At 39.9% G+C, this 16,539-nt stretch overlaps 1 protein-coding gene across 1 annotated transcript in view; it reads right to left on the reverse strand.

Moving 5' to 3' along the window:
* Positions 1–16,539, reverse strand: part of lrp8 (low density lipoprotein receptor-related protein 8, apolipoprotein e receptor) — a 189,031-nt gene that overhangs the window by 88,139 nt on the left and 84,353 nt on the right. The window contains exon 3 of the mRNA XM_085375705.1: positions 8,978–9,100. Within this exon, the coding sequence (XP_085231831.1) occupies positions 8,978–9,100 (123 nt within the window). The remainder of the gene's footprint in view (positions 1–8,977; positions 9,101–16,539) is intronic.

The raw sequence follows: 16,539 nt of genomic DNA on the forward strand, positions 1-16,539 counted from the left end.
CCGAAGTCCAAACCTCAACCCAGCTGGAATGCTGTGGAAAGATCTCAGAGCTCTGCGTAAACGAATTCCCGCAAACCTCAATGAATTAAGCAACGCTTTAAAGAACGTGAACAATGTAAAGACTGATTCTAAATGTAAAATCAGGTGGTTCTAGAAGCTACTGAATCAATGGGTGTGCTTGATTTCTCACAGAACTGCATAGAGTCCCTCTTTCATAAACCCCGCCCCATGGAATAAGTCAGCTTAAAGCCCTTTTCCACTAGTACCTACCTAGATTGGCTTGACGTGACTCGACTCGGATCACCTAATGTGTGTGGGGTCATTATAGCAACACGGTTGAACGTCCTGTGACGTCATTGGTATGCAACATATATACATCACAACAAAGGAGGACGTCGAGGCGATGGTATACCAGCTGCTCGGCAACGAAGAACATGGCTGGATAAAAACAGCACCGTGTGTCCCGAGTCTGACCAAAAGCCACAGACCAAGTTAAAAAAAAAAAAAAATGGCGGTTTTCATTTTTCGTGAAGGAGCTCTCCTCCGATTGCTTGGAACCACGGCCAAGTAGGTACCTAGTACCAGGTACTACAACCTAATGGAAAACCCTAAAAGCGTTGTCATACCGCCCCGAGCCGACCTGAGTAGGTACCAGTGGAAAAACGCTATTACTGTATAGACATGACATGGGGAGTGCTCAATTTTGTAAGCTCATCCTTGGGTTATGCATATATCCTCCTGAGAAGCAGCCGATTCAATGATATCCTCTTTAAGTGATATTTGTTTTTTGTCTATATCTTGTGACTTATTTGAGCTACCCTACTAAGTCCTGACGAACTAAATAAAGGACATCCTGGGCTTTCCACTGATATCTCATGTGTTTGGATAGCCTTTCTACAAAAAAAAGATTCTTTTTTGCTTGGTTCTTTGGAGGATGAATCTCATTTTTACTGATAAATGTGTTATTCAGACCTGAAGTGTGGTACAATAGAGTCACAAAACTCATGTTAGTCTTCTGTGGTTACATAATGGTGGGTTGTAGATTCAATCACAATAAACACAGCGATAGGCAAAAAGAAAGTGGTGAACTTTGGTGGCATTTAATTTTTTGCATGTTGCAGTCTGTGAATGACATTGAGCTCATAGCAACTAAAAGAACATGCAGCAAGACACTAGACTTCATCGTCTCTGAAGTAGCTAGGTGACCTAACATTCACTCATATATTTCCAGTGTTCATAACCATATAACAGCTTTTGATTTTCTTTTGCACAGTTCTTAAATTTGCATGTTGTTAGTGTGTCCTTTAATGACAGGTCACTTGCTTTCTCCCAGACTGAAAGAACAAGGAAGGCAGACAGGTAGAGAGAGTTGGATAAAAGAGAGGGAGAGGCCACCTGGGAAATTATGGCAGGTGCTGCCGCCGCCTCAAGCATGAAAGTGAAGCTGTCCGACAGTGCAACTGACTGGATCCTTCCCTTCCACGTTCCAAAATAATTAACTCGCACAACCGCCTGCCTCCTCGCTATAATACGCTAACCTGCCTATTGTCTCAGCACACAGAGACAAGGCAAAGCCTACCTCATGACACAGAAGGAGGTGAAACTGATGACAGAGAGGACAGAGACGATGACCGAATAGGAGAAGCTGGCAATTAGGGCAATGCTGTATAGTTAAACATTAGATGACACTTATTGTATTTTCACCTGAGACATTGTGAGTGTCAGTTTTGAATTCAAAATTCTCAATGTCTTCATCTTGACTTAATATCACTGAGATATTATGATCAGCTCTTCATCGTGACCGATAAAGACTCTAAACTTCCTCTTTAATATAAAAGCATTGCAACTTTAGCCAACTAAATATCTATTAGAGTAAGAAAAATAGCACCCGTCCTCCATCTGCCTTGCCCGACAATTTCAATATTTTTTGCTAAAGTTGTTTCCTCAGACGTGCCATAATTACCAGGTCAAAAAAAAAAAAAAAAAAAAGAATCTGAAGAGTGGCGACTGGATATAAGCGCTATAAATCATCGCTACTAGAAATTGGGAAAGACGTCCTGCTGTGATGAGAGACTCTGCTTTGACAGTTTGTGTCTTTAGATGTATGAGTTTCATCAGATGGAATGAAATCATGGCACTTTTAAAGCCCGGTGGGGTTGGGTAAGTTGATAAAAAAATGATCTAATGAGATTATAAATATAAAAAAAGGACTAAACAGAGACACAGTTTTCAAAGTGTGACCCTATATTCATGGCCTTTAATGACACATTGGAACTCAATATTGTAATCTTGTAGTATTAAAAGAAGAATTTTAGGGAAAATATCCCGAGTTCAAGGCCCTGGAATGGAGTTGTATTTGAAGCAAAGAAACAAATGCTGCCAAATCCTTTATAGTTTCTTCTGAGTAAATTAAGGAATAATTGCTTTCTTATCATATCAAAGAGCTAAAGGGAATAATAAGACTGTTGCTTTCTCGGTTTTATCCCGCTGTGTTTATCCTATCCTATCATGAATGATGATTTGAGATGACTCGACTTATAAAGTTATCACAATTCTCGTTTCTGTTTGTCTAATTTTCTCTCATTATGCTTCACAATAAGAGGCTTTTCAGAACACTCTTTATCATCATGCCTCCGAGTGTGAAAAATGCCTGAGTAGACTTAGACTACTTCTACTGATAATAAGTCTTTTGTACTATGAATATAAAATATCCTCCACAACTTCCAAAACACACAAAGCCTAAGCACTCTTGAACAGTTTTTTGCTTTTTATACAAAGTTTTCAAGCATCACTTGGACTGACGGGGCCACTGGAAAGGTTAGACGTTGCTCCATATGCAGTTAAATAAGGGGTGCAGAGTGTCTCGTGTTTGGTAACTTATCTACATGGGGACACTTAAACGGTGAGGAGTCCTCACTTTCATCCCAGAACTATAGATATGCACCAGCAGAGACAGAATGCACATACAGATGGGGTTTTAAATAATACTTGAGAGACACTACACAGCTCCTTTAATCAGCCCTGATTGTCAAACTGCAGGATCTTGTTGATGCCACTCAGTAAATGGATGCTGTAATGTCTAGACCCCAGAAATTCAGGGCTTTGATGTCTAGTAAATGGACTGGGTTCCCAGTAGCATGGAACATTATGAAAATTTAAAAGAGAGGTCATCTGTCTGGTCATTTTCACATGACTGTAGTGCATAATGAGTCTATTTTTCTAAACTGGTAACTGCAGTTGATGCAGGAACCCTAACATGGTGCCAAAATGCAATAAAGATGCTTAAGGTATTTATCTAGTATTTCAAGGCTAATTACCTCAAGAGTTTTTCTGTTATACTTACATCAGACTCATAATAATAATATTAATAATAATAATTGAGTAAAACAACTTAAAATAAAACTATTAAAACAGAAAATCATTACTTTTATTTTATTGCCTTCATGTGTTATTCTACATCTGTTCTGCTTGATTTCTTCCTCACCACCAGCTGGTTGCAGCAGGTGACTGTCCTTCCCTGAGCCTGTTTCTGCAGGAGGTTCCATCCTGTTAAAAGGGAGTTTTTCCTTCTTTTAGTTTGTGCCTTGTGAGCAAAATATAATATGAACATATTTAAGAAATTAAATTAAAAACACTTTTTACTAAACTTTATGTTTCAGTATGTAGGATGATCATCGAGAATCATGTAAATCAACTGGTATTGGTACTACTTGATTTCTGGTATTGTGACCTCCTTCATTTCTTGTGTGGACTACAAAGTGCAGCAACGTTTGCAGCAAAAATGCATGTAAAACTAATTTATATTTAGAAATGTATTTAAACATGGTTCTTAAACACTGAAGTATTTAGCTTAGTTTGTTACACCAATTTGCATAACTAATTATTAAAAAGGTGTTTTTGTTAAAGTGCCACTTTGATTAAACTTTTCAAGCGCTTTAAGTGGAAAGCAACTGATTCAAATATATATGTTGTAGTTTGATGTTTGATGTTACTTTAAATAAATGTTGCTGTTGAGCAATGTGAATTTATGATATTTCAATCACAATTTATGATGCAGCTATTAAACAAAAATGTGTGCACGGTAATAAATGGTTAGCACGGTCTCTGTTTGAATTTGCTTGGACCTGGCGTGTCCTCCGTATGCCTGTGTAGGTTTTCTCTGGTTTCTCTGGAGAAAACGTTCAGTGCAGAACACTGTGCACACTCTTTCATGCATCTGCGTCTGATTGAACATTTTCTCCAGAATCCCCTCCAGGCCCAGGTTCATTTTCAGACGTATAATTACAGACAGCTACAGAGAGGCCTGCCTCTGTGTGTGTGTGTGTGTGTGTGTGTGTGTGTGTGTGTGTGTGTGTGTGTGTGTGTGTGTGTGTGTGTGTGTGTGTGTGTGTGTGCGTGCGTGCGTGCGTGTGTGGTTTCAGAGGCGTCATCGGAGGTCCATAGTTAATCAGCAGGCGACCTGAAGTCTCGGGGATCAGCTCATCGATTCCCTCCTGGGGCAATCAATTCTATCAAAGGCATTACTTAAACTGAACTCAGATCAGAAAGTGGGAGACAAACTGCCCAGAAGAAATCACAAGGACAAAGTAAAGAATGTGACACAAGGCGGTAGAAGGCTGTAAGAAAGGGGGGTATATTCAGTCTATACTTTAGGACAAAGACAAGTGTTCTGAGTGAGAGACAGAAAAAAAAGGAAGATCTTAGTGAAGGAAGATCTTGTTTCTATAGACTGTATCACTCAATTAATGGTAGATCTTTTCGAGATTTTTTTAATTGTCATATTAAATGCTTTTCTCCAAGACTATCTTCAAAACAGTACGTGAAGTAGATTCATGTATGAAATAGAGTAGGGCGATATGACCAAAAATATTTATCACGATATACATTTGAAAATTTGCGATAACGATATAACTGACGATATAATTGACACTAGACAAAATACTTTACAACTCCACAACTTTATTGGTGCAAAAAAAACCCAAAACAGCTGCTTGTTTAAATGAAAATACGTTGATGTTTTTTATGTGCATTAAAGTTATATAAAAATTTAACAGTGCAAATGCAAATTCCTTGCTGACAGTTTAACCAAAAAGCATTTCCAGTGGGAATTGGCCGACATATCCTCAGCATAACCATGTATAATATCCACAAAACTTAAAAAGAGGTTATACACACACAATACGGTAATATTATGTTGAAGCACAGTACGCATCACTCCGCGAGGCTCTTGCCTACAACAGCCGTGATGCTCCAACAATCCATCAAGCGGTGCGGCTTTGTAGCTTAACAAAGTCGTACTAAAACATTTGACAGATTTTCCAGCGCCGTGTACGACATAAAATCGTTTCCAGGTCAGTAAACGCAACCAGAATTCATACATAAGGCACACGGGATTATAAGGGGTACTGGCGATTTTCAGAAAAATCAAAGGATTGATTTTAAGTGTGCCGTATTTTCCAAAAAACACAGTAATAACGACGGCCTGCTAGCATGTGCTACCAAAAATAGTGCTTTGTTGTGTATCTAACGGAAGAAAGCTAAACCAGTTCCACACCACTGAAGTTGCAGCATTTTTACAAACCAATTCTGGTTCATCCGTTTTATTTAATGATCTGCTTTCGCCGCCATGCGTATGAAAACAAAGGCACTGCGCATGCGCGTTTTACCCATATTCTATCGCGATATTTCCTTTTTCTATCGTTGCCCAACATTAAACCGGTATTACCGTGAACGGTATGATATGGCCCAGCCCTAGTATGAAATATGGTTGCTTGTGTAGTCAAGCACTAAAAGAAAACTAGATTAGTCAGAAACACACATTAACGTTTCCAGAAAAATGTTAATACTATTCTGATGTTTGCAAGAAAGCGTATACAGCAAACTTAGACGTTCTATTACTTGCACATAAACTCATCTGGACACACACAGCCATGAGGATCAATGGCTGGGAAAGTTACAGAAGCTCTGACAGTGTCTGACCTTGATTGGATGTAATGAGACTTAACCACAAGTCCACTAATCTGATGAAATGACCTACCGATTCACCTCGTGATGAATACTAAATAAGAGCATCGACGCTAGTTTTATTCACATGCTTATGCCAGTGCGTGCACTTGGATCACTCATAGGCACGTGCATGAATGCACGCACCCACACACATGTCCTTGGCCTATCCCAATCATACTTATTAATCAAATCAAATCAAATCACTTTTTATTGTCACATCACATGTGCAGGCACACTGGCACAGCACATGCGAGTGAAATTCTTGTGTGCGAGCCCCACAAGCAACAGAGATGTGCAAACACAACAACACAAACGAGCAAAATACAAGAATGGCCAACCTGAAACTAATAAATATATGTACAATATATAATAGTGTATGCATTTCTGGATGTGTATACTAAATATTTTCCTACGTGTGTGTGTGTGTGTGTGTGTGTGTGTGTGTGTGTGTGTGTGTATACACATTTTTACAAATTAAATAGTAAAAAAATAAAATAAAATAATAATAATAATAATAATAATAATAAAATATATAAAATATACAGAGTTGAATATGTGCAAAACAAGTGGCATTTATATACAGTGTGGAGTGCATAATGTTGAAGTTCCAGTAGTGAAGCTGAGGTGTCTATGACGTGTTCAGCAGTCTGATGGCCTGATGGAAAAAGCTGTCTCTCAGTCTGCTGGTACGGGACCGGATGCTGCAGAACCTCCTTCCTGATGGAAGCAGTCTGAACAGTTTATGGCTGGGGTGACTGGAGTCCTTGATGATCCTCCCCGCTTTCCTCAGGCACCGCTTCCTGTAGATGTCTTGGAGGGAGGGAAGCTCACCTCCAATTACTTTAAGGATCTTCAAAGAGTCCTTTGATCACCTCTTTGAAAATCATCTTTTAAAAAAAACTGCAAATAGGTGTTAGCCTTTTTGAAAAAGAAGGAAGTGGGAAGTCAAGGCACCACTAGCTAAGATGAATTTCTGTAAAATGCCAGTGATCGCTACTAATAAACAGATAATTCATCTACGTCAAAACTGAAAGCCATCATGCTTTCATGTTGACTACACCCCTTATGCTCTTTTCTTCCAAAACTATCTTAGAGCACGCTTACTATAATAATTTGATACAAATATTTCTCAAGTTTATTTTTTCCCCCACAGATTTATTGAAAGTTACTGACAACTCCAAGACTCAATCTTTGAGGACTCCTGGTCTGTGTTATAAACAACAAATTTCCCACACGTGGGACTAATAAAGGTTATCTTATCTTAAACAGCTTGAACATGTAGTTAACAAACAAGAAAAAGAAAAGTATTCATAAAGTTTAAAGCTATATATAGTAAAAGCCTCTTATATCAAAGAAGTACTTTAACGTCTACCAATTTTACCACAGGCCATTAGCCTCCCATCCAAAAACAAAAAGTAAAGTCTTTAAACACTTGAGCTTCAGTGAGCTTCTGTTTCCACCACACTAACACATACACTATGTAAAGTACTGTGGCTTGTTGGAGGTTGCTGAAGTAACTCTCTTTTTAGGTGTGAAATTGAAGCACACTGTGTTGTTCTCAGACATGCCCGGATTAGTGTTGTTGTTCCGGACAATATGATTTGGCACAAGCATTCCCACTACTATCTTGACGACATCTAGCTTTAGATATACTGAGCCCAGCCCCAGTACTCATGAAGCTCCCTAAGTTTTGGAATCAATGTTTTCAGACATTTACTCTCAGGATTTTTCCTACCATGCTTTTCCCTTCTAGTCAAATTTCCATTGATATGTTTCAATACAGCACTTTGTGAACAACCAGCCTTTCTGGAATTAACTTCTATGGTTTACCCCACACGTCATTTGAACAAGTTTCAAGTTAACGGTCTTGTCCATGATTGAGGTCACATGTACTGAACTAAACTGAGTGATACTCTGTATTTACGTTGTATGAATAGCTGTTTATGCAAACCCAAATTAGATCATTTGAGACACTTGATTACTGATTTTCAGGAATCTGTTATTTTGGCTATATTGATATATATGATGAATATGATGAATGGAGAACTGATGATAGTTTACATTTTTTAATTCAAAGAAACGTATTACTTTTTTAAAAATTGACAATATTCAAACTTTTGAGATGTACTAATTTGTGCAGAGGAACATTTCTCATTATGTTTATTATTATGTGTATTATAAGCATGTTTTGCAACATTATGGCATCACTAATTTGAAGTGAGAAACAAAAATGTTGACATGGACAGCTTATGGTTAACAGTTAAAAAACCTTTGAAATAATATAACATGTATTAAGGAGAGAAGTACAGAATAATGTATTTCATTGTTTATGAGCTGCTGCATTTCCAGAACAGACTCAAATTCAACTGCAGTCATTTTAATAATTACAGGAACACTAATAAAACCTTACATTACATTTGTCTGTGTAAAATATAACTACATTAGCTGCAATGCACCGTAACTATCAAACAGCTTTACAGTTTCCATTAGGGTTAAAGTGATAATATGTGAACTTGGACAAGATGGGGAAAAAAAGTTTCTAAAATGCACTGCGTGACTGAATATGTAATTTAGAGAAATTTTCTCTCGTGTCATGAGCTACTTAATGAGAACGAGATGAATTTAGGGCTCAGTAATTATTTCTAATTCTCCCTTTGAGGATGCTCAGCAGACATCTTGTCCACTCTTCTGCCATCGAGGGCCTTGATCAAACCTTGTACAAAGGTTCTGAGTCTGCTGCTGAAGCAGACAACAAAAAAGCCACTAAAAGCTATTTTCTGAGGCAATGTGCGAGAAACAGAAGGTTAGCACGGCGGCGTGCAGCAAAATATGACACACTGAAAATGAGTGACCTTGGGAGTATTTTATGCTCAGGGAAGTGTGTGTGTGTGTGTGTGTGTGTGCATATGTGCTGACAAAACTGACTTTGCTCACAGTTTTGCCCAGTCAGTGTGGCTGTGCTGCTACTTACTGCAGATTGAATCGGCTTCATCTGAACCGTCTGCGCACTCTACTTCTCCGTCACAGCGCCACCTAGCAGGAAGACACTGTCCATTCTTACAGGTGAAGTCTGTGGCTGCGCACGTCTTCTTCGCTGTGTAGAGAAGAGAAACATTCAACATTATCATATGGCCTCAAGAAAGCATTGTGTCTGCTGATACTCTGATAGTCATCACCACAGTGAATGATTGAACCATCCATTTTCTTAACTGCTTATCCAATTCAGGGTTGCAGGCAAGAGACAGGGTACACTCTGGACAGGTTACCAGTATAACACAGGGCTAAGAGGGAGACAACCATTCATACCTACAGCAAAGTCTGAATAAGCAGTTAACCAAACAATCAAGTCTTTGGACTGTGGGAGGAAGACCGAATATCTGCAGAGAACAAACTCTACACAGAAAGCCCCAGTCACCCGGCAGATCCGATACCACTATTAGACAATATAATTGATATTTATTTGGACATAGTCTCTTAAGCACAGCAAACAATATCTGATTAAAGCTAAAAAAAGGGAAAAAAAAACAATACTTTAGGAAAGATGTGATGTAGAAGTACGCACCAAGAAAACATGTCAAATGTTTTCACTTAACAAGTCAACAAGGTAATTAAAATTGAACTTTAGTTGAGAGCAATTCTGAGCACCAACTTGAAACCAATTTTCCAGTCCAATTTTAATTTAACCTACAGCAGGCAATGTTTCTACTTAGGCAGTCAGAGCATCAAAGGTGTGTTCAAGTGCAACTTGTATCAGAACACGAGAGGGAATGAGGGTCGTTTGATTAGGTACCCTTTGTTTGTGCGTCTTCTTTGAGGCAGACTTAGTGGGTCAGGAAAATGAGTCTGGTGATCCAATGTGAGATGGGTTTTATTTCTTTCAAATTCAAATAAATAACAGTGTTTCAGGTTGAATGAATGAGAAAAGCACCGGCAGCTTAACCAGGCCTCTTTCTGTAAGGATGTGTTGGATATACTACATGTGCTGTGGGGGTCAGAGGTTTTTCTCCATTTTTAACCACCGCATGATCCACCTTCCAGGCTAACGCTGGCTCTGTGTAGCAGTGATAGCTTACGGAGTCCAAAGGTTTTGTGCAGTCACTTTCTCCAAGCAAATGGAAAATTGAAGCACTTGGGTCTGTCACGGGAAAAGGTAAAAAAAAAAAAAAAAAAAATCTCTCCCGGACAGTGAGAGCCAGTGAACAAGAGAAAGCACTCGCCTGGCATGTTAGCGATGCCTTGGCTCACCATGATGAAATATATTGGGGGAAGGAGGTGGAGGGGGTTGACAAATGGCAAGAAAGTGTGCGAGTGTGAACAGCACTGTGCGTTTGGTGGTGTGTAGGTCAGCGTGATTTTATTCTGACAAGTGCATTTTTTTCATATGCACCACATACCTGATCTGCTGGGAACACAGGTTAGATATGAATACTGTGTGGACATACAGTAGTCTAACTGAATCCTAGCTGACTAAAGAAAACTAGCAAAAGTTTAAAAAGAAAATGGGGGGTTAAATGCGGTAGAGCAAAAAACAAACACCAATAGCTTAGTTTAACCTTAATGGAACGAGATACAGTGGGGCAAAAAAGTATTTAGTCAGCCACCGATTGTGCAAGTTCCCCCACCTAAAATGATGACAGAGGTCAGTAATTTGCACCAGAGGTACACTTCAACTGTGAGAGACAGAATGTGAAAAAAAAAATCCATGAATCCACATGGTAGGATTTGTAAAGAATTTATTCGTAAATCAGGGTGGAAAATAAGTATTTGGTCAATAACAAAAATACAACTCAATACTTTGTAACATAACCTTTGTTGGCAATAACAGAGGTCAAACGTTTACTATAGGTCTTTACCAGGTTTGCACACACAGTAGCTGGTATTTTGGCCCATTCCTCCATGCAGATCTTCTCGAGAGCAGTGATGTTTTGGGGCTGTCGCCGAGCAACACGGACTTTCAACTCCCGCCACAGATTTTCTATGGGGTTGAGGTCTGGAGACTGGCTAGGCCACTCCAGGACTTTCAAATGCTTCTTACGGAGCCACTCCTTTGTTGCCCGGGCGGTGTGTTTTGGATCATTGTCATGTTGGAAGACCCAGCCTCGTTTCATCTTCAAAGTTCTCACTGATGGAAGGAGGTTTTGGCTCAAAATCTCACGATACATGGCCCCATTCATTCTGTCCTTAACACGGATCAGTCGTCCTGTCCCCTTGGCAGAAAAACAGCCCCATAGCATGATGTTTCCACCCCCATGCTTCACAGTAGGTATGGTGTTCTTGGGATGCAACTCAGTATTCTTCTTCCTCCAAACACGACGAGTTGAGTTTATACCAAAAAGTTCTACTTTGGTTTCATCTGACCACATGACATTCTCCCAATCCTCTGCTGTATCATCCATGTGCTCTCTGGCAAACTTCAGACGGGCCTGGACATGCACTGGCTTCAGCAGCGGAACACATCTGGCACTGCGGGATTTGATTCCCTGCCGTCGTAGTGTGTTACTGATGGTGACCTTTGTTACTTTGGTCCCAGCTCTCTGCAGGTCATTCACCAGGTCCCCCCGTGTGGTTCTGGGATCTTTGCTCACCGTTCTCATGATCATTTTGACCCCACGGGATGAGATCTTGCGTGGAGCCCCAGATCGAGGGAGATTATCAGTGGTCTTGTATGTCTTCCATTTTCTGATGATTGCTCCCACAGTTGATTTTTTCACACCAAGCTGCTTGCCTATTGTAGATTCACTCTTCCCAGTCTGGTGCAGGTCTACAATACTTTTCCTGGTGTCCTTCGAAAGCTCTTTGGTCTTGGCCATGGCAGAGTTTGGAGTCTGACTGTTTGAGGCTGTGGACAGGTGTCTTTTATACAGATGATGAGTTCAAACAGGTGCCATTCATACAGGTAACGCGTGGGGGACAGAAAAGCTTCTTACAGAAGATGTTACAGGTCTGTGAGAGCCAGAGATTTTCCTTGTTTGAGGTGACCAAATACTTATTTTCCACCCTAATTTATGAATAAATTCTTTACAAATCCTACCATGTGAATTCATGGATTTTTTTTTCACATTCTGTCTCTCACAGTTGAAGTGTACCTCTGGTGCAAATTACTGACCTCTGTCATCATTTTAAGTGGGGGAACTTGCACAATCGGTGGCTGACTAAATACTTTTTTGCCCCACTGTAAAAAGCAAATCAGGATTTTGTCAAAATTGTGAACACAACTGAGGCCACAATTTAGTTGTTTGGACACCATATTATTAGGAGAAAGGGTTTGGTGTGTGTGTGTGTGTGTGTGTGTGTGTGTGTGTGTGTGTGTGTGTGTGTGTGTGTGTGTGTGTGTGTGTGTGTGTGTGTGTGTGTGTGTCTGTCTATGGTATCAACAAAAGCAGAGTAACAACTGAAAGCCCAAAGGAAAGCTATAATAAAGAAGCACACACTATGGAAAAGAGCATTAGTGGGGACTAATGCATTCTAAATGTGTACGTACAATTACTTAAATGACATGATAATGTATGGCAAATTGAAGAAAAGTCAGACAACCATTTGCTCGCACGCTCACCTGTACAGCATTCATACCAAGTATAGAAAAAAGGGAGTTTAGGGCAGGGGTGCTCAATACGTCGATCGCGATCGACCAGTCGATCGCAAAGGTAGTATTGGTAGATCGCATGGCATTAAAAAAAATAGATGCCAGCCTATCATCCATCCCATCACTTGATTGATACAGGGAAGCCAGTCAGATGACATCGGATTTTTTTCTGACGCTTAGGTCGCTGCGCATGTGCAAACAGCGGCGCGAAGTGTAGTAAAACTGACAAGCTAGTCAGCGAGTTAACTCCAAATTTTAGCTCTCGGTTTTTTCTAAACCTAAGAAAGGGTTAAAAATGAGTGAGGGAGCTGGACCAAGTAAGAAGACAAAAACGTATCACTTTCATACGGAATGGGAGGAAGACTTTTTTTTCACGATGTCATTTTCGAAGTGCGTTTGCCTCATCTGCCAGGCTGCCATCGCAATGCCAAAGAAGGGAAATGTGGAGTGGCATTTTCGAACTGTTCACGGAAAATACGACACTACATTCCCGCCGAAAAGCGAGCTAAGAAAGAAAAAGGTGAAGGAACTAAAATCCCAGTTGTCCGGACAGCAGTCATTTTTCACACAACAAACTTCAAAAGCGAAAGCCGCCACCGAAGCATCGTTCCGGGTGAGTCACATCATCGTTAAAAACAAGAAGTCTTTTCAAGATGGAGAGATGGTAAAAGAGGCATTCGTTGAAGCAGCTGACTCATTGTTCCGAGACTTTAAAAATAAGGCAGAAATAACATCTTCGATCAAAGCTCTCCAGCTGTCAAGAAGTACAGTTACACAGCGCTGTGAAGCCATGGCGGAGGATTTAACCCAGCAACTTTGGAAGGACATCGGAGATTGCCAGTGTTTCTCACTGCAGTTGGACGAATCTACGGACGTGAGTGACACAGCCCAGGTGTGCATTTTCATTCGTATGGTGTTTACTGATATCACTGCAAAAGAAGAGCTATTAACAGTCCTGCCCATGAAAGAACAGACGCGAGGAGAGGACATATTTCAGTCGTTCAAAAACTTTATCGAGAAAACCCAGCTCCCAGTGTACAAATTGGTGTCTATTACCACAGATGGAGCACCCGCAATGGTTGGCCGCTTGAATGGATTTATTGCCAAGTGCAGGCAGGACGATGCTTTCCCGGACTTCCTAAATTACCATTGCATAATCCACCAACAAGCGTTATGCGCTAAAATGCTCAACATGAAGGAGATCATGAATGTTGCAACGAAGATCGCCTGTTCTATTCGCGCCAGATCTCTTCAAAGACTGTTATTTCGTGCACATCTGGAGAAGGCTGACTGCGACCACTCTGAGTTGTTGCTACACACTGACGTGAGGTGGCTTAGTCGAGGGAAATTCCTGCAAAGATTTCGAGAGCTCTGTCCGGAGATTAAGGAGTTTTTCCGTGTAGCTGGACAAGCAGAATACATGCAACTTAATGACGGTCAGTGGCTGTTAGACTTGGCATTTTTAACCGATCTGACAAACATGTTGAATGACCTTAATCTACAGCTGCAAGGAAAAGACAAAACAGTGATCAACATGATCAGCTCAGTTAATGCTTTCAAACGAAAGATGCAACATCTCTCTTTAAAGCTGCAGCGCCATGATTTGATAAACTTTCAAAACCTGGCGTCAGAGCTGGAGATGCAGGGGATGGCCTGTTTGCAACTTGACAGTGCACGCTACACAGAGCAGATTGACAATTGTCTGTCAGAGTTTGACAAACGCTTTCAAGACTTTTCTTTGCTCGAGCCAGTCGCTACCTTCATGTGCTATCCTTTTCGGGAAGATGCTGATGTCGATTCACTCGCATCAAAAATTGCAAAACTATTTCACCTGAACTCTTCTGGAGTGGAATATGAGATTTTGACACTACAAGCCGACATTGAGCTGAAGTCCAGAGATCATGGACAGTTCTGGAACTTACTCACAGAAGTAAAGTACCCCAACATGAGGAAATGTGCTGCCTCTTTGACTGCATTATTCGGCTCCACTTATTTATGTGAGTCATCATTTTCCCACATGAACATCATTAAGTCCAAGTACCGTTCCACCATGACTGATGAACATTTGGAAGTGTGTTTGAGGCTGGCCGTCAGCAGCTACTGTCCGGACTGTGCATCCCTGGCTGATTCAATTCAGTGCAAGTCATCAGAGTAAACTCAGGTAATGACAAAAAATTTACATTGTTAATTGTGTTGTGAAATATTGGATATTGCGGTTATGCATGTATATACATTGTAGATATAAAGAATCCTCAATATATTTATAAATAAGTATATGTTTTGGATTTTTGTAGTGGGTAGATCATGTTGACTTGGTCATTTTATAAGTAGCTCACATGCGGAAAAAGTGTGAGCACCCCTGGTTTAGGGACATGTTGTGCAATAGATTGAAGAAGGTGTAGGCATAGAATAAATGAAAAAGAGCATATCTCTTGGGATTCCAGACTAGTCAGAGCCAGAGACAAAAGTAAATAGAAAGAGAAAGAGAAGAGAGGAGAGACTATAGGGGCAGAGAAAGAAAAGACAAGAGGGATACAGGCTGTTGAGGTGGGGTCTTGTGCAATGGCATCACTCTTCACAACAGACCACATAAATCCTTTTCCTTCCAACCAGCATGTTAACATAAATACCACCTCTTCCACTTTACCCTCCTTGTTTTTGTCTTTCCCTCCATCTCCACCTACAGCCTGATAAAACACCGGCCACAGTGTATACACCAGAATATTCCTTCATCTTCACAATACATCTGTGCTCATAGCACAACACAGTCATTTTCAGCATAAGACTGCCTAATTCGGATAAAGATAAATATTGGTTCAGGTGAAAGACTTACAAGCAGGAGTTAAAGTGGGATTTGACAGATGATGAAACCCTAGGATTGGATGTAGCAGCGCAGCACAGAAAAAATAATAACTTATAAGTAAATTAGTTTTCATTAGGCTGCGATACTACTCAGATATTCATTGATCTTTGGGCTTAGCAGACTGAATTCATCAAGATATGAGTAGATGTTTCACAAGCTGTATCCCCGTGTCCTGATCCACACAAGAAGCTAGTAGAAAAGGTAGAATTCAACGAGTGAGCTTCATCACTTTAAACTGATGCCGTGATGCAACTTCAAACTGACCATGAACGCCGTGTCTGCTCTGAACCAACATAGTTGATCATTAGAAGTTTAAACTAAACAGTTTAGCTAGCACCAACTCTACCAAACTGACAGTTTGTTTCATGCAAGCTTGAATAAGACAAAATTAGTATTAATGTACTTTAATTTTAGCTTTGTAGGTTTTCACATGAACATTACGCTATTTCAGATCGACAAAACAACCCTTGTTTACAACATATAATACAAGAGTTTTTGTAAAACTTAAGTATCAGTTAACTAATTTTCTTCTTATCTTAAGTATGAAAATGAAAATATAATTTCCCTGATGCCTTCCTTCTTGTTTTGCTGGGCAGAAATCATTTTCAATGATAGCACTCTTACACATCCCGGTTTACACTGGATACAGGTTTTTTTTTTTTAAACCCCCCCCCACAAAGAAATGTGTTTTGTAGAGAATACTGGACATTTTAATTGTTCTGGGGGAAGAAAGTCAGCAACTAATCTTCAGAAAGGGGTTGTGAAAACATAGAAACTTCAATAAAATATATCGTAACTAGACAATACCATTCATCTTGACATTTAAGGTTCTAAATAAAATTTCACACGCACAGGTCTACGGCAGAACAGTCAGAAAACTGTAACAAAATAAAAATTCAAATTAAAAACTCAGTTTTCAGCAACAGGCTCAAAAACTGACACTAAGAATAAAAAAATACCACTACACATCAAAAACATTTACATTTACATTCTGATGCGCCAAGACCTGTCATATACAGATGCCATCCATATGGAACAGCCTAAACCTGCCTTATGATAAGGTTATTTTGAGAGAGTGAATAATGTG

Source organism: Diplotaxodon limnothrissa, linkage group LG17, assembly GCF_057381915.1.
Source record: "Diplotaxodon limnothrissa isolate DT_005_m linkage group LG17, D_limnothrissa_male_GT1.1, whole genome shotgun sequence".
Classification (NCBI taxonomy): Eukaryota; Metazoa; Chordata; class Actinopteri; order Cichliformes; family Cichlidae; genus Diplotaxodon; species Diplotaxodon limnothrissa.